General features: G+C 42.4%; 2 protein-coding genes and 1 pseudogene across 3 annotated transcripts in view; 1 reads left to right on the top strand and 2 right to left on the bottom strand.

The window, feature by feature from the left end:
• The window catches only part of G6pd (glucose-6-phosphate dehydrogenase), a 19,870-nt gene extending 11,499 nt beyond the window's left edge, over window positions 1-8,371 (top strand). Inside the window, 11 exon segments of the mRNA XM_028784604.1 lie at window positions 2,489-2,526; window positions 2,626-2,734; window positions 3,568-3,785; window positions 5,242-5,400; window positions 5,610-5,735; window positions 6,043-6,136; window positions 6,263-6,449; window positions 6,867-7,102; window positions 7,201-7,277; window positions 7,371-7,463; window positions 7,564-8,371. Of these exon segments, the coding sequence (XP_028640437.1) occupies window positions 2,489-2,526; window positions 2,626-2,734; window positions 3,568-3,785; window positions 5,242-5,400; window positions 5,610-5,735; window positions 6,043-6,136; window positions 6,263-6,449; window positions 6,867-7,102; window positions 7,201-7,277; window positions 7,371-7,463; window positions 7,564-7,654 (1,428 nt within the window). The 3' untranslated portion in view covers window positions 7,655-8,371.
• Window positions 1-27,791, bottom strand: part of Ikbkg (inhibitor of nuclear factor kappa B kinase regulatory subunit gamma) — a 66,902-nt gene that overhangs the window by 29,907 nt on the left and 9,204 nt on the right. Inside the window, exon 2 of one of the 2 annotated variants that reach the window (XM_028784607.1) lies at window positions 4,095-4,204. The exons of the other annotated variant lie outside the window; for it this stretch is intronic. The gene's annotated coding sequence lies outside the window, so the exon portion shown is untranslated. The remainder of the gene's footprint in view (window positions 1-4,094; window positions 4,205-27,791) is intronic. 2 annotated transcript variants of the gene reach the window in all.
• Window positions 15,514-27,791, bottom strand: part of LOC114636538 — a 21,499-nt pseudogene continuing 9,221 nt past the window's right edge.

The raw sequence follows: 27,791 nt of genomic DNA, 5'->3' as shown, positions 1-27,791 counted from the left end.
TATATATATATATATATATATATATGCATATGTATAGATACCAAAGCTGACATCAGGTATCTTTTTTTCCATTGTTCTCTCTACCTTTCTTGACAGAAACCCTCACTGAACCTATAATTCATCTGTACAGCCAGCCTAGCTGGCAAATGAGTTCCAGGACTATATAGAGAAACTCTGACTCAATAAACAATCAGTCAATAGAGTTTTGCATTTGCCTTTGTCATCAAGTTGTAGAACTAAAGTTCTCAAAGTGGCGTTAAGAGTATTCCCTCTTATTCTGTCTTCAGAATTTACTTCAGACTAGAATTCTTCCTTCCTTGACTCTGGTAGAAGCCATTGGCAATGCTGTTCAGGCTGGGAGTTGTCTTTGTATCATTGCCACCCCTTAGGTCCATTCCTCCTTTATATCCTAGATTAGATTATTATTATTTTTAGACATTTTTCCATCTTCTGAACATGGTGGCACACATTTGTAATCCCACTACAAAGAAGGCTGAAGCAAAAAGGGTTGTTTGTAGTTTGAGGACAGCAAGGACTACATACTGGACCTTTACTCCCAGCACTGGAAGACAGAGGCAGGCAGATCTCTCTGAGTTTGAGGCCAGCCTGCTCTACAGAGCTACTTCCAGGACAACCAGAGCTACACAAAGAAAACCTGACTTGGGGATTGGGGGTCGGGGGGCAGGGGGAGCAACCTTGATTACATGGCAAGGCCCTGTCTCAAAAAATAAAGTAATTTTTTTTTAAATTCTGTATCTCAGCCAGGCTGTGTGTTACTCAGAAGCGGGTGGATATCTGTGAGTTCAAGTTCAGCCTGGTCTACAGGATGAATTCCAAGACAGCCAGGGCTATACAAAGAAACTCTATCTTGAAAAAAAAAAAAAAAACAAAATTCTCTGTCTCATTCTAACTTGTTAGGTTTTGTTTGGTTGTTAGGTTGGGTTGGGTTTTGTTGTTGTTTTGGATTTTGTTGGTGGTGGTAGTGTTTGAGATAGGGTGTGTACCTGAGGCTAACTTTGAAGTCCAGATCTTCCTGCTCCAACTACCCAAGTACTGGGATTATCGACCTGTGCCACAAAGCCCAGCTTTTCTTGTTTGTTTTATTTATTTAAGTTTGTTGTTTGGTTTGATGTTTGGGGAAGTTGGTTTTATTTTGGCTTGTTTTATTATTTTTTTTTCCCTTCCCTTCTCCTGCTCTGGCCCCACTCGCTCTAGTCCATAGGTTTTTATTTATTTATATGTAAGTACATTGTAGCTGTCTTCAGACACCCTATAAGAGGGCATCAGATCTCATAACGGATGGTTGTGAGCCACCATCTGGCTGCTGGGATTTGAACTCATGACCTCCAGAAGAGCAGTCAGTGCTCTTAACCAGTGAGCCATCTCACCAGCCCCCTGGCTTGTTTTTTTTACTAGTTCTTAATTTATTCTTTGAGAATTTCATACATGTATACAATGCATTTAAAGCATATCCACCCTCCCTCCATTCTCTCTCTTAACCCCTCTGGACCTCCTTCCCAATTTTTCTTTTTTTTTTATAATCCATTAAGTGCAATTATTGCTTCCTACATGCTCATGAGCATGGGACCATCATCCACTCCTTGAGCAACTACCAAGGGACTATGAAGAAAGAGTATATTCCCCAGCAGCCAGCAGCTTCCAACAGATCCTTAGCTAGGGGTAGGAGCTTGTGAACTACACACACACACACACACACATACACACACACACACACACACACACACACACACCCCATGCTGACCAACTTGATCTTATGCAGGCAACTACAGCTACTGAGACTTCATGTGTGCCACAGCCATGTCATATCAAGAAAATAGTAATTCACAACTCTCCTCCCCCCCCCTCCAGCTCTCGTTTGTTAGTTTTCTACTCTGTTTGTTTCCTTGTTTGTTTTTGTAGTGTGGGGGTGGAAATGAGAACTCTTGCCTACTCCAGCCCAATTTTTTCATTGAATTTTTTCACTGCTACCTCATTTTTTTTAATTCTGATTTGGAGGAGGGGATTTTGAAACAGTATCTCCCTATATATTGCAAGGGTATATTACCACCAAATCTTTGTTACTGAGACAAGACTTCACTCTGTATCATCAAACTTTTCCTGCTGTCATTTTTCTAACTTTCTAAATTGAATGACCATCTCATTGCCTTCTAGCTCCATTTATGCTAATGTGACATCTGAGGCCATAGCTCACAGGTTTTGTTTTTCTTTTATGTGCTGCCTTTATCATCCTTAAGCTCTAATGAATTTGATGTCTAGGGTTTATCTTGAACCCAGCAGAGTCATCTGCTCATCTGTATTGGTATAAGGCTGGTACAGACTTATGTCTCAGAGATCCTTTGAGATATATGGGGGGCATAGTAGATATATTTTTAGCTGAGTGGTAACCCTAAATGAGGACTTAGATCACAAGTGGTGGGGAATGATCTAGGTCATGTCAGCTCTTTCTGACATGTTTCTTCTGCTGCAGGGTGACCTGGCCAAGAAGAAGATATATCCCACCATCTGGTAAGTAGTATCTCTACACTATCCCCCAAAATACTCTCTACCAGGGTCAGGCCTTGGCCTTCCCTACCCAGTCTGATAAAAGCTGTATTGTACCCTCAGGTGGCTGTTCCGGGATGGCCTTTTACCTGAAGACACCTTCATTGTGGGCTATGCCCGCTCACGACTCACAGTGGATGACATCCGCAAGCAGAGTGAGCCCTTCTTTAAAGTAAGTGTGACTTTGGATCCTGGAGCCTTGTTCTGCCCTTTCTTCTACCCCACAGCAAGACTTCTTCTCTTCAGATACCCCTTGAGAAGACATGTCCCCATTCCCATCATAAGCAACAATTCCCTTCCATCTCATTTAACTTGCTAAAAGGTAGGGCCACCCAGAATACTCGAGCTCTGACATCTTACATCCTTGGTTTCCCTTGTGAACCATACAAAAGCTATGTCTATTTAGTGCCACCTTCTCCCTGACCTCTGAACAAAGACAGAGGAAAAAGGTCCCTTCAGCCTCATATCTGTCTCCCAGCTCCACTCTGGCCTCATCCTGCTATGCTCTGGTGCCACACTGGGACATGCCAACAGCTAGATGGAAGGACTCTTCCAAGTACCTCTTTTCCCCCATAACTGCGCTATGTTGGCATTTTTCTTACCACCTAATAGTTTGCTGTGATAATTTTGGACAGACAGCCTTCTCCATCATTCTTTTTTCTCAGGTTAGACTTTCCTGAAATCCAGTTTCTACTCTAGGCATGCCGGCCCCAAAGATACATAAAATGTGCCAGTAATTTGCCCCACCTGTATACAGTATTCCTGCTGTGTGTCTCAGCCCCCTCCCTGTGGGTACACAAAGTTATCATGATGAAGTAAACTCCTATACTTGTAGAGCAAGGACAGGACTCAAGGGAAGCCCACCTTAGCTGTAGAATAAGAAATTGTTGAGAGAGAGTAGGGGGAATCAGGTGCAGAAGGAGAAAGATCTTCCACTCCTTTAGGGCAGAACAAGTGTAGACTCTTGAGAAAAGTAGAAGTTAACATTTGTCTGTGTATCCCAAGGCCACTCCAGAAGAAAGACCCAAGCTGGAGGAGTTCTTTGCCCGTAACTCCTATGTAACTGGCCAGTATGATGATCCAGCCTCCTACAAGCACCTCAACAGCCACATGAATGCCCTGCACCAGGGGGTACAGGCCAATCGTCTATTCTACCTGGCCTTGCCCCCCACAGTCTACGAAGCAGTCACCAAGAACATTCAAGAGACCTGCATGAGTCAGACGTAAGTCCTGTGTTTCTCCAGTCCTGTCTGTTTGCTCTTGTTTCTGCTACTCTAAACAATCCCCAGGTCAAGCCAGTCTAGGCAAGCTGAAAAGATAAATGACCCTAGTTTCTTGTCCATATGGATTAGCATTCCAAAAAAAAAAAGGATCAGGCTATAAATACTGGAGTTTTCTAACAACCTTTGCTATTACCATACACACTGGGCAGCTTCTAACTTCAAGGCTCTCACTACAAGATAGTGGCCCCTTGCAACATTTCCCACCAGGACCACAAGATGACAGTGTTGCTCCACAGAACAGATACTCACTGTGAGACTGTTTTTTTTTCCCTCCTCTCTGAATCCCCAGCAGACCCACAAGGTGGCAGTGTTATTTCATAAGAGAGCACTGCTGACTACAAGCCATCTTTCTCTTCCTCCTGAATTTAGAAAACAACTTTAGTGCTCTGTTATGAGTGGCAAAGAAAGGAACCTGGTTTTTTAAAATCAATGGAAATCTGGGCAAGGTGACACATATATAATTCCAGCACTGTGGAGATTAAAAGCAAGAGGATTGCATGGAGTTCAAGGCTAACCTGTAATACAGAGTGAGACTATCTCAAACAAAACAAAATTAAGCTGGGTGTAGTGGCACAGAGTTTTAATTCCAGTACTCAGGAGGCAGGAGAATCATTATGTTGTCAAGGCCAGCCTGGGCTACATACTGAATTTGAAGTCAGTCTAGTCTTCATAGTAAAATCATGTCTCAAAAAGAAAATAAAAGCTACTTTAAAAAATAAATAAAATCAATAGAAGTCAGTTGCATCCGGCTGACTGTAGTCCCTGCTACTCAAGGGATGAGGAAGGAGTACCCTTTGAACCCAGGAGTTCCAGGACAACCTGAGAAACATAATAGGACTTCAAGAACATAAAACCAATGAGGGAAGCCAGACATGATGGATAGCACAGTACCTGTGATCCCAGCTCTTGGGAGGTGGAAACAGGAGAATCAGGAATTTAAGGTCATTCTTAACTACATAACAAGTTCTTGGCCAACCTTGGATACATGAGACTGTATCTCACCCTAATTAAAGTAAAACTAGTAAAGAAGCTGTGTCCTTGGCATCCCATCTGCCTACTTTCCTGTTGGCTGCTGGGCCACTTCTCTGACCTACTAAGGATCTGGCATGGGGAGGTGGGGAACAAGGCCACCCAAGAATGTGCCAGTCATGCTACCCTAGCACCAAGGTGGGAAAATCCCCAAAACTGTTCCAGTCTCCAGCATGTTGTCAGGGAGGCTTCTAAGATGCTGTCTGTTCAGGCTAAGGATCAATAGTAGCCAACAGAGCTTCCCTGAGTCACCTGAGAATACAATGGATGAAAGCCCTGCTCCCTGGGTTGAGGGTCAGGACGACATGGCCATAGGCCTATTCCTGGGAAAGGTTTAAGAAATAACATGATTGGGGACTCCAAGCAGAGGCTGGAACCGCATCATAGTGGAGAAGCCCTTTGGGAGAGACCTGCAGAGCTCCAATCAACTGTCGAACCACATCTCCTCTCTGTTCCGTGAGGACCAGATCTACCGCATTGACCACTACCTGGGCAAAGAGATGGTCCAGAACCTCATGGTGCTGAGGTGCACAGGGGATGGGGTGGAAGGGGATCAGGGCAAGGGTGGCAATGTGAGAAACCCCACCTGCCCTTCTGCCCCAAAGTCAAATTTCTCCTGAATGCTGGCTAGGGTATAAGCTCTAGCTTGGCTCAGATACAACCACTATACTGTGGAATCCCAAAGACCCTTCCACAATGTCTCTCATGCTAGCCTCTCCTCCATACCTCCCACAGATTTGCCAACAGGATCTTTGGCCCCATCTGGAATCGAGACAACATTGCTTGTGTGATCCTCACATTTAAAGAGCCCTTTGGTACTGAGGGTCGTGGGGGCTATTTTGATGAATTTGGGATTATCAGGTAAGAACCCATATCCTACCCCAACTCAGCTCATCTTCACACTGTGAGAGGTAGTGTTCAAGTGAGCTGTTGTGGGTAGCCATGAAGGGTATAACTCCCATCCAGCCAAACCCCAAAGGGAATAGGGTTAGTGTCTATGTCCTTGCCTTAGGATACTGGGAAGACACTAGTGGTAAAGAAGCAAGATTTTCCAGCTTGTCACTAGAAAGCCTTGTTTGGTAATCCTAGGGCCCCTAGAACTTAGTTATCTCCTTTTCCTACCCTGGAAGTGGCACTTGACCACAGCGTCTGCCTCTTCTGCTACTAGGGATGTTATGCAGAACCACCTCCTACAGATGTTGTGTCTGGTGGCCATGGAAAAGCCTGCCTCCACAGATTCAGATGATGTCCGTGATGAGAAGGTAGGTGGAGGCATGTCCACCAGGTCCCCAGAAGCCATGTCCCATAACAGGTAATTCTATGACAATCACTGGGCTCATGTCCATTCCCCTACACCCTCCCTGTTACCTGCATTGGTTTTCTCTCAGGTCAAAGTGTTGAAATGTATCTCGGAAGTGGAAACTGACAACGTGGTCCTTGGGCAGTATGTGGGGAACCCCAATGGAGAAGGAGAAGCTACCAATGGGTATTTAGATGACCCCACAGTACCCCATGGGTCCACCACTGCCACCTTTGCAGCAGCTGTCCTCTATGTGGAGAATGAACGGTGGGATGGTAGGTGACATTTCAAGGACCCAGCAAGGCAGGGTCCTTAAAATGTGCCCTCAAAGAGACACTTCTTGTTATGGTCATGGTATAAATACATGATATTCAGTGGTAAGGGATGCTGGAGAAGGAGGGCTACCACAAGTGTGAAACCACCCTAGTCCTTACTTATTCCACATGTACACATTCACACATATACACAGGCATAGGAGATCTCTCTCTCTCTCTCTCTCTCTCTCTCTCTCTCTCTCTCTCTCTCACACACACACACACACACACACACACACAGGCATAGGAGATCTCTCTCACACACACACACACACATACACACACACACACACACACACACACACACACACACACACACACACACAGCACAGCACAAGACTAGGAAAGCCAGTTCCTGAGGTCTTCCCTGCCCTCTAGGGGTTCCGTTCATCCTGCGCTGTGGCAAAGCCCTGAATGAGCGCAAAGCTGAGGTGAGACTGCAGTTCCGTGATGTGGCAGGAGACATCTTTCACCAGCAGTGCAAGCGTAATGAGCTGGTCATCCGTGTGCAGCCCAATGAGGCAGTATACACCAAGATGATGACCAAGAAGCCTGGCATGTTCTTCAACCCGGAAGAATCTGAGCTGGACCTAACCTATGGCAACAGATACAAGGTTCAACAGGGAGGACCATCTGGGCAAGGCCCTAAGGGAGGCCCTGGGTGGCTGAGTACAGTAGTATCAGCAACATTCCCCCTTTCTCAAACCCTCAGAATGTGAAGCTCCCTGATGCCTATGAACGCCTCATCCTGGATGTCTTCTGTGGAAGCCAGATGCACTTTGTCCGTAGGTGAGGGACCCCTAGCCAAACACAGGCAAGAGGGATGGTCTTCTCCCTCTGTCCCTGTGTGCCTCCACTCCATCCTACACTGTATCCCTTCAGTGATGAACTCAAGGAAGCCTGGCGTATCTTCACACCACTGCTGCACAAGATTGATCAAGAGAAGCCCCAGCCCATCCCCTATGTATATGGCAGGTAAGGGAAGGATGGGAGCTAAGAGAGTCTAGCCAAATGAAGCAGAGCAGTGGGAATTACCAGGGACAAAGGTCACTCATGCCTCCCCTTTACCTCCCAGCCGCGGACCTACAGAGGCAGATGAGCTGATGAAGAGAGTGGGCTTCCAGTATGAGGGTACCTACAAGTGGGTGAACCCTCACAAGCTCTGAGCCCTGGAAACATAGACCATCTGCACTCTGCCCCCTCTGGCAACCCTTTCTGTACCTATTCTTCTCAACATCTAACCCTATATTATACTGACCCTATATTGGAAGGACTTTGGGACCATAGGCCTTAGCTACACATTCTAGTCCCTGGGCTTGGGCCACCATTCTGTCCTATGCTGCTGCAGCCGCCACCACTGAGCCCAGCTACATTCCTCAAATACCAGACATTCAAAACTTATTGTAATGTTTCAAGGCCACCACTGGCCCTATCTGAGACACCCATCTTTCCACAAGACCTGAATCACCTCCCATCCAGCCCCTGCAGAAAGAACGCCTATCAGTCTGTCCCTGGACTCCTTAAGACAGGAGATAGGAACAATGGGGAGGAGCTTTGGGCCTCAGAGGAACAATGACCAAACCACACTCCCCAGAGGCTATGGGAAAGCTCCTCAAAACTTGAAGTAGTCAAGGACACTCATGTGAGAGGACCTGCCCATGGCCACCCTAGCCTCATTGCTACTTGACATTCCTCCTCACCAGCTGGAAGAGACCTCATGTTGCCTAGCAATATTTTGGGGGCTCTAAATGTCCCCTAACCAATTCCATACTCCATGGTCAACCTCATCCCACCCATGGGCAGCCTCCTTACCAAAGGAAGGTAAGAGCAGCAGCTAGAATTTTCCTACCCCCAACCCTGCCATTAAATTCTCAAAACAGTTTTACCTGTCTCTTTGTCATTTTCTCTGTGTATCCAGGATCATGAAAGAAAGACCTATTATTTTCCCACCTCCCATACTTATTAGTCAGGGTTCTATAAAAGAACCAAACTGATAAAACATATATACTAGAGTTGCTTACAAGCTACAATCCAAGTAGTCCAACAATGGCTACATATTTTGAAGGAACACCTGGAGCATCCTGTTGATTTGAAATCTCCTGGGATAGGCAGACTAGAAAAAGAAGGTAAAGTTAAGAAGTTTAGGGGAAATTTTTTATCTTGAAACTTCCAGGCCCAAGGTCCTGACATTTGGCGGAGGGGAGTCTCAAGACCAAGGAAAGGTGGAGAGACAACACTACCATGAATAGGCAATAGACAGATTAGGCAGGTAGGGAATAGGTCCTTGATTGATGATACTTTTCTGGAGTCCATTTGACCTTTGGAAGATGATTCAAGTCAGTTCCCTGAAGCTTGCAAGAATTTTTTTAAAGCTTATATAGATTGAACAGATGTTTTTAGCATAATAAGCACTTTTTAGCCAGGCAGTGGTGGCACACTCCTTTAATCTCAGCACTTGGGAGGCAGAGGCAGGCAGATTTCTGAGTTTGAGGCCAGCCTGGTCTACAGAGTAAGTTCCAGGACAGCCAGGGCTATACAGAGAAACCCTGTCTCCAAAAACCAAAAAAAAGAAGAAGAAGCACTTTTGAGTTTATATTTAGAAAACAACCAAAGGAAATTTAAAATCTGAGCTTGGGACTATGATAAGATTAGCAGTGCTTTACCAGAAATAGGTTAATAGCTTATCATTAATCAACTCCATTGATTAATGTTAAAACTAGATTTTTGAAGTCTTAAAAACAGCATAGACGAAAAGAAATCTGAAACACTTTTCATTTTTTTATACCTTAAGTCACTTTCTTATACATTTATAAAATTCATGTACATACCTTAAAACATAAAAGAATAGTTACTTTTTTTTAAAGTTACTTTAAAAACTGTGAGTTTATCTTGTCTTAGAGTCTTAGTAAGTCCTAACTGTTTTTTCAACTGGAAGTCTAGGTAAGTGAGGCTAGAGACCTGATTTTTACACATGAAGACAACAGAAAAGGCAGAACAGAGAAGGCAGCTGAAGCCTTGAGAGAGGAGCTGCTTGCTTGTTGCTGTTAAAGTCAATACCTTCAGAGATGTGAAAAGAACAAATTATAGATTTAAACATAATCTAAATGATCTATGCATCAGTTAAAATCAGTTAAAAAAAAAGAGACCCATTATTTATACCAGTTAACTTAGGCTCCATGGTCTCCACAGTTTCATTTGGAACAGTGGTCACTCTTCAGGTGTCATACAGAGCAGCATGGTTTTTGTCTGTACAGACCCAGGTCTCAGAGATTTTCCCCACTGAGGAATTTGGGAAAATTGACCTCATTTTGACCAGGCAAAGTAGGGCAATCAACCCAAAAAAGTGTCCACAGTTTGTACAGAGCTGACAGCAGGCATGAGACAGTTTTACCCAGTGATTAACACTATCACAATCTAGGTAGAGTCATCAAGCCCCATATATCTTCATTAGAAACCCTGCTAGAAGTGAGCAGTTCTATTATAGGAAGCTTAAACATTTTAAATGCCATATCCAGCAGATCTCTAAAGAATTTGAGGACCATCTGTCTATTAACTATACATGATTTGCTTTAGGCTTAACCTTGTAAACACATAGAGGAGGCTAAATACAGCTTGTTACTAAACGAATAGTTTACAAGTTAGTAACTTATATAAGTCTGAGATTTTAGAGTGTTATTCTGTTAAGTTTGAACCTTAAAATTTGAGTTGAAGATTTACTATCATCAAAGTAAAATTATGGTTTTTCTATGACTTAGTTTGTCTAAATAACTAAAGTTTGACTAAGTAAACAAAGACAAAGAGGCTAGACATATATTCTTATGAACCTTAGTAGACCTTAGGAATTTATAAACTTTATCAAACATACCTTATTTTTCAAACATAACTTATTTATCAAGCATATGTTATTACTTATCTAAGTTTTCTAGAAACCTAGTGTTGAATGGTTAGCAAAGACATAAGTAGTTAGACATACATCTTTTTTTTTTAAAGATTTATTTATTTATTTTATTTATGAGTACACTGTCGCTGTCTTCAGACACACCAGAAGAGGGCATCGAATCTCATTACCGATGGTTGTGAGCCACCATGTGGTTGCTGGGATTTGAACTCAGGACCTCTGGAAGAGCAGTCAGTGCTCTTAACCGCTGAGCCATCTCTCCAGCCCCTAGACATACATCTTAAATCAGCTTTTGTTAATGTGAGTAGATCTTTATAACCTTAAATTTTATCATTATAAAAATTCATACCAACCCAAAATATTTTAGAAACCTGTTGTAGTTTCATTAGTCTAAAGGACTTAATGATAAGCAGAGGGCTCAGTAGGGCTGAGTAGTTTTATAGCTGTTGCTTTATACCGTACAGTCATCTCATGCTGACTTTGAACTCACAGAGATCCACCTGCTTCTGCCTCCCAAGTGCTGGGCTTTATGGTGTGCATCACACACTCTAGAATATTATTATTATTTTCAGGAATGACAGTTACACTTCTGGTCAAGGTCCTCCAGAGCATCCAGCAAGGTTCCATGGACAAGACTGGAGGCCAGGCTTTAGCACAGGGACAGGCCCTCATTTTCCATCCTCCTGGTGCTTATGCCTGAGATGAGTGAGCTGATGGTGCCACTTAGGTTGGGCCTGAGAGCTGGCAGGGCAAATGTGTGCAACAAGAAGACAAGGCTGTCCCCATTGTTCTCTAGGGCTAAGAGCTGTGAGCTGAGCTATGGAGGCTTTCCAGCCTAACCTTGCCACTTTTATACCACAGCCCATGAAAAAGCATATAAAAACAGGTGGAATAGCTTCTTGAGGACAGGGCACAAAAAAGCCCTCAATAACACTTCCACAGTCATCTCCTATTGGCTTTCATGAATATCATTTAGATAAAAGCCCACACAGTTTCTCTTTAACCCCATGATACAGAGACATTTCTCTTGACTCCTGGTACAGCAGCCATGTGGCTACAGTGAGTAGACAAGGTTTTAACAAAAGGATAGTGATGATATAAAGCCTGTCAGCCTCAAAATGGCAGAATCTTGTCCATCTTTCCCTAAAGCTGCCTCATACCTTCCTCTACATACCACCAAGGGGCACCAGCCTCATGCCTGTTTTGGGGAAAGAGCCTTTTAAAGCCTCAACCACTTTGAATGGTTAGACTGGGTTTTCAAAGCCTCAGATGTTCACTTGAGGATAGTATTAAAGTTTTAGGGCAAGGGAAAGCAGACAAAGGCACCAGAAATGGTATTGACCATGTGGAGACTCTGTACTTACAGCGTTATTGAAACCCTCTGGTTGCACCCCAACTTTTACAGACTCCAAGAGATATAGCAGACTTCGGGAGTAGAGAACCTGCTGGCATAGTGTCCCTAAAGCAGAAGCTCCTATAAAGGAGCAGCACAGAGAGCCTAAAGTACAGAAGGGACATGGAAGTAACTTTGAGTAAGCAAGAGGAAAGATTGGGGAGAGCAACCTGATCCTATGCCAAAGCTCTAATGAGGACACTCAGCTTTCACCTTACCTCTGGGTGTGTGTATGCATATGTATAGGGTACCCTTAGTAAACTCAGGTCCTTTGGAAGACCAGTAGGCACACCTAAACACTAAGCCATTTCTCCAGTATATTACCTTAGTTCTGATCCAAAAACAATGCTGAGATTCATGGCCTGATCTGCAGAGATCAACTGACATAGAATCTCTATATGCCTACACTGGATGAAATCAGGAACTTGTAGTGGAACAGTCAACTGTAACCACAGGTGTTTGTAGCTGCACTAGAATAGAGACATTTTAATTCTGGGCTACATTAGTTGCCTCTGGATGAGAAAACTATAGTAGTACATGAAGGCCCAGGTGATGTTGCCTTTCACCTTGGCTCCAGGTCCAAGTGATAGCATTCAAGTGAAATCCAAGATTTTGGTCCCTATATTGGACAGAATGAGGGAGTAGGTGAAGTCATTCAGCTACTACTTCAACTCTGGGACACAAAAACACAGATGGGGACTCTCAACTGTTACCTAGAATCTTGTGTAATACTAGGGTAAGGTAGGATGACATAAAGCACAAGAAAGAGGTGAGGACATTCAGCTGATCACTCAGATGTAAGTCCCTACCAAGGACCAAAGGCACAATAAGCCAGCAGCACTTCAGGAATGATGACACAATGAGGCTGTTGTGGAAATTTTTCTGGAATAAGCACTTTGACACCAATGAGGGTGGAAGAGAAATGTCCCCAATAGAATAAAGCCAAGACGTCTTCTAAAAGGGCTTTAATGCTGGGTCTAATTTCCGAGCAGGACTTTACAAAAGCATGCTTGACAGTCAGCATGTTGTTAAGGGCAATGACCCATTGTTTGAGCTATTTCTCCAGGGTCATTCTGTTCCAGGTAGCAAGTGAAGTCATGGTTGGCAAATAGGTAGTACAAGCAGTGATTTAAGTAAATCACTAAATAAATCAATAAACCAGTATCTAATATTTGGTCTTTTCTACCTTATTACTTCGGGCATGACAAGAAGTTCAGCAGACAGTAAAGGCCACCTCAGCTCCATGTATCCACACAAACCAGAAATGGAGGTCCAAGTGATAGCATTCAACTGAAATCCAAGATTTGGTCCCTACACTGAGCAGAATGAAGGAAGAAGTGAAGTCATTCAGCTGCCACTTCAACTTTGGGACACAAAAACACAGATGGGGACCCTCAACTGTCACCTAGGATCTTGTTTAATACTAGAATAAAAACAAAAGATGAAGACAGTCCACTGTCACCTCAGCTTTGAGGGTTACACTTATCACCCCAGCCCTAGAGAGGTAGGGGTAGAAAGATGAGAAGTTCAAGGGCATTCTTGGCTATATAGCAAAGTGGAAGCCAGCCTGAGAAACAAGCATCAGAATTTGAAATGAAGAATGGCAATCTAACTGTGGTAGTTAGTATAGGAATGGCCCGCATACATTCATGTGTTTGAACACTTGGCCATAGTGGCTCTATTACTAGGTGTGGCCTTGTTGGAAGAAGTGTGTCACTGTGGGAAAGGACTTTTAAGTCTCATATATGTTCAGGCTATACTTAGTGTAGTGCACAGTCTCTTCTTTGATGCCTGAGGATCAAGATGTAGAACTCTTGGCTCCTCCAGCACTATGTCTGCCTGTGTGCTGCCATGCTTCCTGCCATGACAATGGACTAAACCTCTGAACCTGTAATCCAGCCCCAATTAAATGTTGTCCTTTATAAGAGTTGCCTTGATCATGGTGTCTCTTCACAGCAACAAAACACAAACTAAGACATTGTGATATAAAGATAATTCATTCCATTAGCTCTGAGAATAAATCTGGAGAGTTTGATAAACACTAAAGTGTCAGGAGCCATCTAGGATAGGCTAAGGCTAGCAGGTGACCTTTCTGGAGGTGGCCCACCATTTTTGTGTGATCTGCAATGGGTGAGCTCGATAGCAAGGTTCCAGAAAGACTTCATCTCAGGATTTCTTGTTGCAGCTGGTATACTTTTCCTATCATTATTAAGTTAATATAGTAATCCCTGGGCATTAGCCCAACCTGTTGATCAGATTTCCTGCAGATCAACATAAAGATGAACTTTCATGAATTAATGCTGTTTATATTAATTAATTATTTTATAGAATTCCTGATTCAAATAATCTTAGGAAGAAAGTTTTAAAAGATGGTTTCAGTCATTTTTCTAAAAAGATGCAATAAAGTAAGAATCAAGAATAGAATGTGTGGAAAGAACCCAGATGTCCTTCAACAGAAGAATGGATACAGAAAATGTGGTACATTTACACAATGCAGTACTACTCAGCTATTAAAAACAACAAGTTCATGAAATTCTTAAGCAAATGTAAGGAACTAGAAAATATCATCCTGAGTGAGGTAACCCAATCACAAAAGAACACACATGGTATGTACTCACTGGCAATTGGATATTAGCCCAAGAACTCACAATACCCAAGATACAATTCACAGACCACATGAAGCTCATGAATAGGGAAGACCAAAGTGTGGGTGCTTTGGCCCTTCTTAGAAGGAGTAACAGAATACTCATGGGAGCAAATATGGAGACAAAGTGTGGAACAGAAACTGAAGGAGAGGCTGTCTGGAGACAGCCCCACCAGGGTATCCATCCCTTGTGCAGTCACCAAAGGTAGACACTGATGTGGATGCCAGGAAGTGCATGCTGACAGGAGCCTGATATAGCTGTCTCCTTAGAGGTCTGCCAGAACCTGACATATACAGAGACAGATGCTCACAGCTAACCATTGAACTGATCATGGGGTTCCCAATGGAAGAGTTAGAGAGAAGACTGAAGGAGCTCAAGGGGTTTGTGGCCCCATGGGGAGAGCAACAATACCAACCAACCAGAGCTCCCAGGGTCTAAACCACCAGCCTGGGAGCACATAGGGAGGGACCCATGGCTCCAGCTGTATATGTAGGGGAGGATGACAGTGTCAGGCATAGGTGGGAGAGGAGGTCCTTGGTCCAGTGATGGCTGGATGCCCCAGTGTGGGGGAATTCGAGGGTGGGGAGGTGAGAGTGGGAGGGTGGGTGGGGGCATATCCTCATAGAAGCAGGATGAGGAGGGATGGGATAGAGGGTTTCTGGGTGGGGAGAAAATGAGGAAAGGGGATAACATCTGAAATGTAAGTAAAATATCCAATAAAAATATTAATTTAAAAAAGGAATGGCAAAATTCTAATGTCATTAAAAAGATAGTTTTCTCTCCACTGATTTAAAAAAAAATAGAATGTGCCCACTCCTCATAATAGGAAGTAAAGGCTGCATAATAAGAAATACAGTAAGCTTTCATAATTATATAAAAAGAGAAATAGACTTGGGACAAATTTGTGTTCAAGGAAAAACATTTAGGGCCAAGGATAAAACCACAGGTGTATACTATGACAGGGCAAGGCCATGTAAAAATTGTTGCTTTGAACTTTTAATGAGCATATAGAATGAAACAATGCTTTGAACATAATATCAACATCCTTCTGTAACTCCCATTTTATCTAACATTCATTTTATCTCTGAGGTAATTTTCTTTTCTTTCTTTCTTTTTTTTTTTTTACTTAAGCAGTCTTTAATGAAAGCTGTGTATGAGATGTCTCTACTCCTGCATCTTCTCGATCACTTCTTCCTTGTATTTGCCCTTCTCCTTTCCTACTTGCCGGGACTTGGCTTTCCTCTCCAGGATCTTCTTGCAGTCCTTGTCCAGCTTTAGCCTGGTGATAACCACCTTGCTGGGGTGGATGCCCACATGCACAGTGGTGCCGTTAGCCTTCTCTCGCTGGACTCGCTCAATGTAGATGACATATTTCTTCCTGTACACTTGGACCACTTTGCCAATCTGCTGGCCTTTGTAGTGTCCTCGAACAACCTGAACTTCATCATCCTTTCGAATAGGCATAGACCGAACATTATACTTCTGTCTCAGTTCTTTGAAAAGAGGGGAAGACATGATCTTCCTCCGAATGTGAGAAGGTGCACTGAAATGCCATTTGCGGTTCTTGCTTCGGTCAGAAGTCATGAAGGGATTGAATTTCATTTTGGTGGCTGCGAACCAGTGATGGCTGTAAAACAAAAGCTCCTGAGGTAATTTTCTTTCTTTCTTTTTTTCTTTTATTTATTTTATGTATGTGAGTACACTGTCACTCTCTTCAGACAGACCAAAAGAGGGCATTGGATACCATTACAGATGGTTGTGAGTCACCATGTGGTTTCTAGGAATTGAACTCAGGACCTCTGGAAGACCAGTCAGTGCTCTTAACCGCTGAGCCATCTCTCCAGCCCAATAGGGTTTTTTGTTTTGTTTTGTTTTTTTGTGTTTTTTTTTTTTGATTTTTCGAGACAGGGTTTCTCTGTATAGCCCTGGCTATCCTGGGACTCATTCTGTAGACCAGGCTAGCCTCGAACTCTCAAACTCAGAAATCCGCCTGCCTCTGCCTCCCAAGTGCTGGGATTAAAGGCATGCGCCACCACCACCCAGCTCTGAGATAATTTTCTAAAGAACTTTTTGTCTAAGAAGGTATAAAAAGGCCAGAGAAAATAAATAAAATTGTTGGTTGGATGGTTTGGCTTGGGGAATCAATCTGTCACATCTGTCCATCCATCCACCCACCCATCCATCCAAATGTGTATGTCTGTCTATATGTATGTGTGTAGGTATATGTATGTATGTAAGCATGCATAAATACTTGTGGAATTGATTGTGACAGGCAGTCAGACCGAACCAGAGTGTGGGTGTGTATAAATTGTCTGTGCATATTTGCCTGTATAAAGCATTTTGATTCTTTTCCTTTCCTTCCTCTCTGGTTCACAAAGAGTTAAGCAGGCTAGCCAGGGAGGCTTCTGGCTGACTCACTAGAGAAAGGAGCACTAGCAATAAATCCTTTTACTTAATTCCCTTGCTGCTAAACAGCCATGTTAATCGCCAGATATTAGTGGTTATTTAATCACAAGTAAGAGTTAAGTTTTTAGCACAGAACAGTAATAAAGAGTTAAGTTTTCAGCACTTAATGAAGCACAGAACAATAACAGAGTTATGAAATAAAGATACTGCATTTAATAAAGCATAGAGATTTATAAAGAAAAAGAAGTTACAGAGAGTTAAAGAGAAAAGAAGCCAGCAGTTTTCAGCCACAGAATAAACAAGAGACTTTAAAGTCTACAGAATCCATCAATAAACATTCAGCATAGTTAGAGAGCTTGGAGGCCAGAGACCATCAGTCTTTAAATCTATGTCCAATGCTGTGTCCCACTTCAAGCTATTCCAGGCTGGGCTGGCTCCCAGCATCTAAATGAGATTGGAAATTAAAAATAAAGGGAAATAGAAGCTTTTACTTAACAATTCTGTTTGTTTCATTTAACTGCATTTTCTCAGTGTGCTTTGTTTTGTTGCTGTTGTCTTTGAGATAGGGTTTCATAAAGCCAGGCTGGCCTCAAACTTGCTATGTAATAGAGGATGACTTCGAACTCCTGACCCTCCTACCTCTCTCTTGAGCATTAGTTCTCAACCTGTGGGTCATTTCCCCTTTGGGGGTCACATATTAGATACCTTGCATATCTGATATTTACATTATGATTCATAACAGTGGCAAAATTACAGTTATGAAGTACCAACACAATAATTTTATGGTTGAGGGTCATCACAATATGAGGAAATATATTAAAGGGTCACAGCATTAGGAATGTTGAGAACCAGGTTTTTTTGTTATTGTTTATTTTTTTGTAGTTGGTTTTAGTTTTGGGTTTTTTGTTTCTTTTGCTGGGAGGACTTAGGATTCGTGAAATTCTATCTTAGATATAAATAAATAAATAAATAAATAAATAAATAAATAAATAAATAAATAAGAGTACAAAGGCTTGTAGGTAGCTTATTTCCTTCATTCTGTATAAATCTGAATGTATGGTACTGAGCCCATAAGAAGGGGGCCAAGGAGACTGTACTGGTGGGGCCGGTGATTCATGGCCCTCAATCCTATCAAATAGCCCCAAGAACCTCTCAAATAAGCTAAGCAACAATTCATTCATCCCAGGGTATATGTTTTTAGAATCTCAAAGTAAAATTGCCTAGCTAAGGGCTGTTAAAATCAATTCCATCTAATGCAAGTCTGACAGAATAACACAAGCACAGCGGCCCAAAAGTTGTATTCTTCCTTCACATGTATATCATACCATGTGTACACACCCACATATACACATATTATACATGTACACACAATAAAAAATGTAAGTGCCTGGCTGAAGAGTCAGCCCTGATGACTCATGCCTGTAATCTCATCGCTAAGGAGACTGGTTCCTGAAGACTGCCAAGGTTCTAGTCCAGCCTGGACACATGGTGAGTTCTAACCTAACCACGGATACAGTAGAGAAACAAGCTATCTGAAAACAAAAAGAAACAAAATGTCTGGCTGAGTGAGGTGTTTTATACCAGTAACCTTGGTACTCTGGAGGCAGATATAACAGGATCAGATCAATAAGACCTTGTCTCGAAAAACTGAGGACACAGTGAAATGGTTCAGAGGCTATAGGCACCTGTTGCCAAATTCAGTGACTTCACTTTGATCTCTTAAACCCATTTAATGGAAGGAAAAAAACCAACGCCCTCAACTTGTCCTTGGATCTCTGCATACACACTGCACACTGTGGAATGTACATGCCTGCACATACCCCTCCACACACATATGCATACATAAATACATACATAAAATTCAAAAAGAATAAAAACTAAGCATAGCTCAGAACTTGACTAGAATTTACCTAGCCTGCCCATGACCCTAGGTCAGATCCCTGACACTGAAAAAATGGGGGGTGTCTAACCCTCTGGTTAAAAAAATCATAAAGAGAGCTGAGCTTGGTAGCACATGCCTTTAACCCTCCACTTTGGAAGCAAAAGTAGATTCTGAGTTCAAGGCCAGTCTGTACATAGCAAGCTCCAGGCCAATAAAGACTACATGGTGAGACCTTGTCACCCCAAAAAAAATTAAATAAGAGGGAAAATGTCATTAAAGGTAGAAAGATAATTGTTTTGGTTTCTGTTGTTTGTTGTACTGTCTATTGATCCCATGATAATATCCTAAGCCCTTTTTACATTTTTTTGTTTTGTGTTTTTGAGACAGGTTCTCACTATATAGCTCTGGGTGTCCTGGAACTCAAAGAGATCTACCCGGCCTCTGTCTCTCAAGTGCTGGAAATAAAGGCAGGTGCCACTCAGGTCCCTTCTTAACTTTTTATTTTGATACCTGGGCTCACTGAATTGTACAGGCTGGCACTGAACTTGTGATTATCCCACTTCAGCCACCTATGTAGCTGAAGTTATAGGCCTGCACCAGGCCTAGCTATAAAACATAGTTTCTAAAACAAAAAGAATACCAGGCATGGTGATGTATACCTCTAATCCTATCACTCTGGAGGCCAAAAGCAGTAGAATTAATGCAAGTTTGGAATTAATGCCTGGTCTACATAGAGAGTTCTAGGCCAGCCAGGGCTATAATGAAAAACCTGTTACAAAAGCAAAAACAGGACCAATGAGAGGAGCCATCTGATAAAGGGTGCCCACTGTCAAGTCTGATGACCTGAATACAATCCATAGGCCCCATGTTTGAGAGAAAGAACTGACTCCTACAAAAGTGCCCTCAGATATCCACAAGAGTATTCTGCCACTCCAGTTGCATATAAACACACAAAATCACAAGATATACAGACAGGTAATAGGTAGATAATATATAATAAAATAATTTTCTTTAAAAAGCAGGGGCATGTCCTGTTGGGACCCTTTTCCTCCTACTAGATGGCCTCATCCCACCTTAATACAAGGTGAAGTGCCTACTCTTACTGCAATGTGATATGCCATGGCTGTTTGATATCCATGGGAGGCCTACCCTTTTCTGGAAGAGTGGATGGGGAGGGGGTCAGAGGAGAATTGATGGGGCACTGGGAGGAGAAGAGGGAAGAGAAACTGCAGGAGATGAAAGCAGGAAGATTGGGAGTTCACAACCTCCTTAACTACATAGCAATCTCTCTTCACTTGGAATGATAGTTTTATTTATTTAATGTCATAGATACAGAAAGCAAGTCAAGGGGTTGCCATTACTGGATTTTGATAGAGAAAGAGAAAATAAATGTTCTAAATACCATAAATTCTATATTTTAAAATGGTAAATGTCATGATATATTAATGAAACATCTAATAAAGCTTTTGTTTACAAAGGAAAAGGGTTGCCAGGCAGTGGTGGCACACGCCTTTAATCCCAGCACTTGGGAGGCAGAGGCAGGTAGATTTCTGAGTTCGAGGCCAGTCTGGTCTACAGAGTGAGTTCCAGGACAGCCAGGGCTACACAGAGAAACCCTGTCTCAAAAAAAAAAAAAAGAAAAAGAAAAAGCTAGATTTCTGCCCCTCAAAAATGAAACTTTGAAGCTGGAGAAATGGCTTAGTCAGTTAAGAACATTTGTTGATCTTCCAAAGAGTTGGGTTTTAATTCCCAGCATCCTCAAGGTGGCTCACAACTGTCTATAATGCCAGTTCCAGAGGACCTGACACCCTCTTCTGGCCATTGTAGGCACGGTACCCATGTGGTACACAGGCAAAACACCCATATACATAAAATGTTTAAAAAGATGCCAGGCCTGATGGCATCCTTTTAAACACCTTTAATCCTAGTATTTGGAAGGTAGAGGTAGGCAGCTCTTTTTGTGATTGAGGATGGCCTTGTCTACATAGTAAGTTCCAGGCCAACCAGGGATACCTAGTAAAACCGTGGAGAGAAGGGAAGGAAGGGAGGGAGTAAAAGGAAAGAAGGAAGAAAGACTAAAAAATATATTAAATAAAGGGGAAGTTTTAAATGAAAGTATGTCCTCTAGGGTTCTATCAGTGCCCACTTATTTTTCTATTGAGGTAACTTGCACATCCTAGAGGCATAGAATTCTGAATTCATGGGGCACTGTCACCTATCAGCTTGCATTCAGAAGGAGCACCTAGAAAAGAGGATATGTACAATCAGCACCCCCTTGCTTACTACATTGCTAATCATTTGTCCCATCCAACTTTATATACATAAGATCACAGATGCACACTCACCAGTAATTTTAAGGTGATGACAACAAGACATCACATCAAGTATGTAGTCCTAAGCACAGGGTCCTGGATGACTCTGCAGGACACTAAAGTATAGGCATAAATTTTCCTCAACCTACTTTAGTAAAGTTTCAACCTCCCCTATAGCCCACCACCCACTAGACGTTGAAAAGAAAGGTTATGAGGATATGAGGTAAGTAGAACTGCTTAGAAATAGTTCTTTGAAAAAAAAAGAAATAGTTCTTTGGGGAGATTCCAATCTTTGTTGTTGTCAGTCCAGTCCTCTAGCAAACACCAAACATGAATCAGCAGCTACAGTCCACTCCATTTGGCAGACACCACACATGAATCAGCAAGGACAGTTCAACCCAGAAGAAACTGAGGCTTGCCAACCGGCTCAAGTCTGCAGAAGAAGCGCAAAAATCTCATGAGAAGTTCTTTGGCAAGTTTCTCTCTATGAAGTCACCACAAATAAAGCTCAGCAATGTAGTGTAAGGCAAACCAATACATGCATATCACCATCAAAGACTACCAAGGCAGAGCAAGGCAAACCAATGCTCTAGCTCCCACTGCCTATGTGGTCATATGTATGTATATTCTTTCTAAACATCATGTATCCTTTTACGTGTCTGCTATAGCAAAACATCCTTTCACCTGTGTCTGCTTCAGAAAACATTTTGACATGTCTACCTTAGCAAAACAACTTTTGACCTGTGTGCCCCAGCAAAACATGATTTGATATAACTGACTTTCCAATGAAACTAGAAGTTTCTACTTCACCAAATCCCTGTGGACTCCCTGAACAAATAGTCTTCACCAGCCTTCTGGAGCTCTCAGGATCATTAGACCAAGCCACCAGCTGGCTCAAATTCATATCCTTGTCCATAGACCAGATATACCCTAGCCAACTGCTCCACCCATCTCCCTAACCACTGCCAAGTTCAGGATGTAAAAAGGCTTCACCCCTTTCCTCTTTTTAGCTCCTACTTCTCATGTCTATAGAGACTAATTGGTTGCTTATCTCTCAGGGCTTCACCAAGTTGGGATGGACATAGGCTGAATGGGTCTTTCTTGTGCCCCCTTTCAAAGGCACAGTATTCAGAGTTTTTAGTCTCCTAGTCTATACATGATAATAAGAACATCAAACCTGACCTCACCCTTCAGACTAAACTAAACCTCAGGCATACACAGCTCTACAACTTGCATCCACATCTTCACATATGTCTAACAATGTGTCACACCTCCAGTAAAGCCATCACAGTAGTTCTGTAGCATTTTCTCTACCAGTATAAGAAGACAAAAGAGTACAGCAGATGATTTCCTGCTCCTACCCTCCCTCAACCCAAATGTGGCTCACTGCTGGGATTGAGCCAAGGAATTGCAGGTGGAAAAGGTCAAAACCTCAGCTTGACCTAGCCTTCCCACTGAGGACCCAGAGGGCATAGGAGGACCACAGAGACACAGATATAGATGGGGAGGGGCTCAGGGACTTTGAGACTTTTTAGATTTTGAGAAGCACCCAGAACGTATCATCTTTTATGTTCTAATAGAACCTCCAGAATCCTCCCTCTAAAAGCCATGTATGGCACGTGCCTCTGAGCTCAGCACTTCACAAGTCCTGACAGCAGGAATCATGAGTTGAAGGGCAGCATCAGCTACATAGCACATTTAATAACAGCTGAGAAACATGAAAGACCCTCTCTCAAGACAAACAAAACCAAAAATAATTCACCATGATGTTACTGTAAGAATGTAATGTTAAAACTCAGACCAGACTGCCGCTCACGCCACAAAGCCTGAAGTAGCCCTTCCATTCCTACAGATACTGACTGACAGGACCCCTACTGAAGACATTTTCTATTAATGTCTAACAGACTTCCAGGTGTACCATACATCCTGGTCCCCACCTCCTTCCATGACTTCTACCTGGAAATCAGAGAACTTAGCTGCAATCTGATACTGTACACTACCCCTCCTTCCTTAGAGAGCTATAAGAAAGGACCTTGACTCTGCCTGGAGAGCTCTTGCTCCTCTTTGGAACCCCTGTTTCTGGTGCTGAGGCCTAGATTCTCCTCAGATCCCCTGCCATGATCCTGTCTCTTTGTCCAGGATATTCATAATTCTTCCAATAAGCTCCTCCCCCAAAAAATATCTATCCCAGTGTCCCTCTTCAGCATGCATCCAAGACCTTTCAGTTACCAGTTTCTGGGTGAAACTGGGTCATTTTCCTCCCAGAACCATAGCCCCAGAGACAAAACTGTGAACTGATTATGCAGTGATGGAAAGGTTTCCCTTTGACCAGGGAATAAGAAAGCAGGAGAAATTGTTCATAGACCAGCTTCCTGTGTGACCAGAAGGGCAGACTGGAAAGGCTATTAGGTAACAAGTAAAATGACTATCCAAGACTCCTTCAGGGAAAGGATAAACAACAGGTCTAAATAGGGTCCTCTATGGCTGAAACCAGTTTTATCCTATTCCACCCTTCTCTGTTTTCACAACGAATGTCAAAATATGGAGTATCTGTATGACTGACTAAGCTAGTACTTTGTCTACTAGCAGAAAGACCACCAGAAGTTTTTTGACAAATACAGCTCAACTACACAATGTAAAATGGACCAATACATGTGTCATTAATGAAGAATCCCTCATCATGTGTCCTTTCATGTGCTTGCTTTAGTGAACATCCTTTCTCCTGTGTCTGCTTCAGCTAAACGTTCCTTCACGAGTCTGCCTTAGCCTTTCACCTTTTCCCTCTTCAGCTAAATGTTCCTTCACATGTTTGCCCCAGCAAAACACCATCCAACCTTAAGTTTCCACTTCACTGGTCCTCTGAAAGAGCAGTAAGTGCTTTTATCCTGTGGGCCATCTCTCCAGCACTCTGGTTATTTTTTTTGAGACAGGAGTTTACTATGTATCTCAGGATGCTGACATTGGACTTATGTTACTGTATACCCTAGGAGGGCCTCAAACTTGCAGTCATCTTCCTGCCTTAGCCTCCCAAGTACTGGGATTACAGGCATGTAAATCATACCTAGTTTTTACTATCAGCCTAAAAAGCTCCCAAACTAGGATACATTACAGTCTTTTAGCACACTACATAGAACATATTGACAAGGTTCCAAATACAATACTTTTAGGGGTGAGGATGTAATTCAGTTGATAGAATGTTTGCCTACCATTCATGAAACCCTAGGTTCCATTTCTAGTGATACATAAAACTGAATGTAGTGGCACACGACTGTGATCTCAACATATACGTATGATGTGGAGGCAGGAGAATCAGAAGTTTAAAGGGGAGGGGAGGGAGAGATGTAGGAAGGAAGAAGAAAGAAAACTAGCTACAGGTTTTCAATATTCCTTGCAGAATGCACACACACACACACACACACACACACACACACACACACACACTGCTATTCAAGTTGTTTTTAATGATACAAACATGAGATCTTATTTTGACAAAAAGATGAGTTTTAAGAAACACCAATACTTAAATATTACAGGAGTAGCTGACTTCCCTACCCTGTTCAATCTAGACAGAGCACAGTGGCTTTCTAAATCCACATGCAGAACCTCACACATATTTTTGTTTGCCCAGCCAAATTATCAACAAAAGTGGAATATTTAGAGGTTGGGCCTGAAGAGATTTCTCAGTGATAAGAGTATGTATTGCCTTTCCAGAGGTCCCAGGTTCAGTTTCCAGCATCCACATAACAACTCAGAAACATCTCTAACTCTAGTTCAAGAGGATGCAACACCCTTTTCTGCCCTCCAAAAGCACCAAGTACACGTGTAGTGTACAGACATACATGCAGGCAAAACACCTATACACATAAAATAAATTTAAAATTTGAAAATAAATAAAATTTATCTGTCAAATGTTGAAAAAGTGGACTAGAGCCAGATATGCTGACACATCCTGTAATCCCAGCACTTAAGAAACAGAGACAGCTACACAGAGAAACCCTGTCTCGAAAAACCAAACCAAAAAAAAAAGAAAGAAAGAAAGAAAGAAAGAAAGAAAGAAAGAAAGAAAGAAAGAAAGAGAGAAAGAAAGAAAGAAACAGAGACAGGAGAATGTGGAGTTCAAGGTTATCTTTGCATGCACAGTAAGTCTGAGCCTTTTTGTGTTCACTTCATTCTGGTTTTATTACATGGATTTAGTTAAGTTAGTGTGAATGTGTACAAATACAGGTGTCATAGTGAAGAGACAACAAGGTAACCCACCCTTGTCTCTGCACTAACCCTTGGTGTAGAGTCTCACACGTCCTAGTCCCCTCACCAAGTTAAACAGCCAGCACTTCCCTCTTGGTGCAGATGTCCCCTGTCTTTGAAGGAGACAGAAAATTAATGCCCTTGAAGTGAGAAGGCCCCCACTCTTGAGCTATGAGAAAGAGGCAACCAAGTGTTACCAGACAGCTGTGGCCAGCTTGTAAACATACACTACCCTCTGATAATGTAATGAGTTATTTCTTCACAGGTCAAAAAGGTCCTTTTCCAGATGTATGGTCCCACCTTGCTGTCTGAACAAATGTTATTAATTTTGAAGAATAGCATTCCTTTACTGCCCAATCATGTAATACCAAGGTTCAAAAGCCCTAGCTTATGCATCTCCCATATATATATCCCAAACTTCTAGACCTGAATGTCTGCATTCCTAACCTGTGGAGCAGGGAAGGCTTCATCCAGACTGGAATAATAAAGACTCTTTTGTGTACTTGAATCAGTGTCTCAATCTCTGGTGGTCTCCTGGGCTTCCTGCGAACTGGGCATAACAATAGCACAACAGTGGAAGTTAAAGGACAACCTGCCTTTTTCCTCCCCAATGTCACTATATCACAGAAATACATATACTTACTGTATCAATTAATTTTTTTAATTTTTTTATTTGAGGAGGGGGTAACACACACATGCCACAGAGCTTGCTTTGGTTACTTTTCAATTGCTGTAACAAAACACCATAACCAAGGTAACTTGTAAAAGAAAATATTTAATTGGGGGGTCATTGTTCCATGGGGTTAGAATCCATGGCCATCATGATGTGGAGCATGGTAGCAGGCAGGCATGGCATTGGACTAGTAACTGAGCATTTACATCTGATCCACAAACAGGAAGCAGAGAGAGCTAACTGGGATTGGCATGGGCTTTTTGAACCTCAAAACTTGCCCCAAGTAACACACCTCCTCCAAAGAGGCCACATCTCCTAATTCTTCCCAAATAGTTCCACCAGCTGGGGACCAAGTATTCAAAAACATGAACCCATCAGGGACATTCACACAGGTTCTAGGAATCAAACTCAGGTCTAAATGTTAGGCTTGGCAGCAAATATCTTTACCCACTGAGCCATCTCGATAGCCCAAATAAACTTTTAAATTAACTATCATGAAATCAAAGTCTAGAGAAAAGACACAATAGTTAAGAGCATTTATTGGCTGGGCAGTGGTAGCACACACCTTTAATTCCAGCACTTAGGAGGCAGAGGCAGGCAGATTTCTGAGTTCAAGGCCAGCCTGGTTTACAGAATGAGTTCCAGGGCAGCCAGGGCTACACAGAGAAACCCTGTCTCAAAAAAACCAAAAAAAAAAAGAGCATTTATTGCTCTTGCAAAGAGTATACCTGAATTTGATACCTGCACTCACATGACAGTTCACAACAGTAATGTGACTCCAGTTCCCAGGGATCTGGTGTCCTCTTCTGGCTTCCATCAGTGACAAGCCTTCATGCAGTAGTACACATAAATATATGCAAACAAAACTTTTATAGAAATAAGAAAAAATTAAGCAGGAGAGTATTGGCACATGTCTTTAAGAAGGCAGAGACTAGAGGATCTCTGTGAGTTTAAGGCCAGCCTGGTCTACATAGTGAGTTCTAGGATAGCCAGGGCTATACAAAGAAACACTGTCTTGATAAAACAAACACAAAAACAAATCAAAGATCATGAAATCAAACTGCTGTAACTTTAGTCAAAGAAAACAATCAATTCCAGAAGAATGCATCAAAAAAAATCAATGCCTAGAAGTATAATAATGGAAACCAGAGAAAATCAGAGAGATAAAATATTCAAAACGGCCAGGAAAAGATTTTTAACTGAAGGGAATTCCTTCAGTTAAAAAAAGTGATTGCCACTCATGAGAACATGAGTTCAATGTCAAACACCCATGTGCCTGGAAGGACAGTGATTATCTGTAATCCCACTGCTGGAAAGATAAAGACAGGAGGATCCCTATGACTCACTGGCCAGCCAGCCTAGGCAAATTGGCAAGCATCAGATTTAATGAAAGACCTCATCTCAAAATATAATATGGAGGGGTAGCAAGATGTCTCAGCAAGTTAAGAACCCCAGAACCCACATAATGGTGGATAGAAAGAATCGAGTCTACAAAGTTGTCCCCTCCTTGACTTCCACATGTACACACACACACACACACACAGAGTAATGGTTTGCTTTTCCACCTGGCCTCTTTGTTCCAAAAACTAACAACTCTGAGATTTAATTATATATGAATAAATGCTTTAGCTTGTTCCCCAACCAGCTTATATCTTAATTATCTATTTATTCTATTCTATGAGTGCCACATGGCTGGTTACCTTCATCTCAATTTCATATCTCTGCCTCCTCTTCGGAATTCAGGGTGAATCTTCAGTGCCTGACTACTTCCCAGAATTCATATATTCATATCATATTCTCTGTCTCTCCCTCTCCCTCTGCCTCTCCCTCTCCCTCTCCCTCTCCCTCT

This window comes from Grammomys surdaster, unplaced genomic scaffold, assembly GCF_004785775.1.
Source record: "Grammomys surdaster isolate TR1022 unplaced genomic scaffold, NIH_TR_1.0 124511, whole genome shotgun sequence".
NCBI lineage: Eukaryota > Metazoa > Chordata > Mammalia > Rodentia > Muridae > Grammomys > Grammomys surdaster.
Note: the sequence above shows the minus strand (reverse complement) of the source record. Positions and strands in the feature narration are given on the sequence as shown.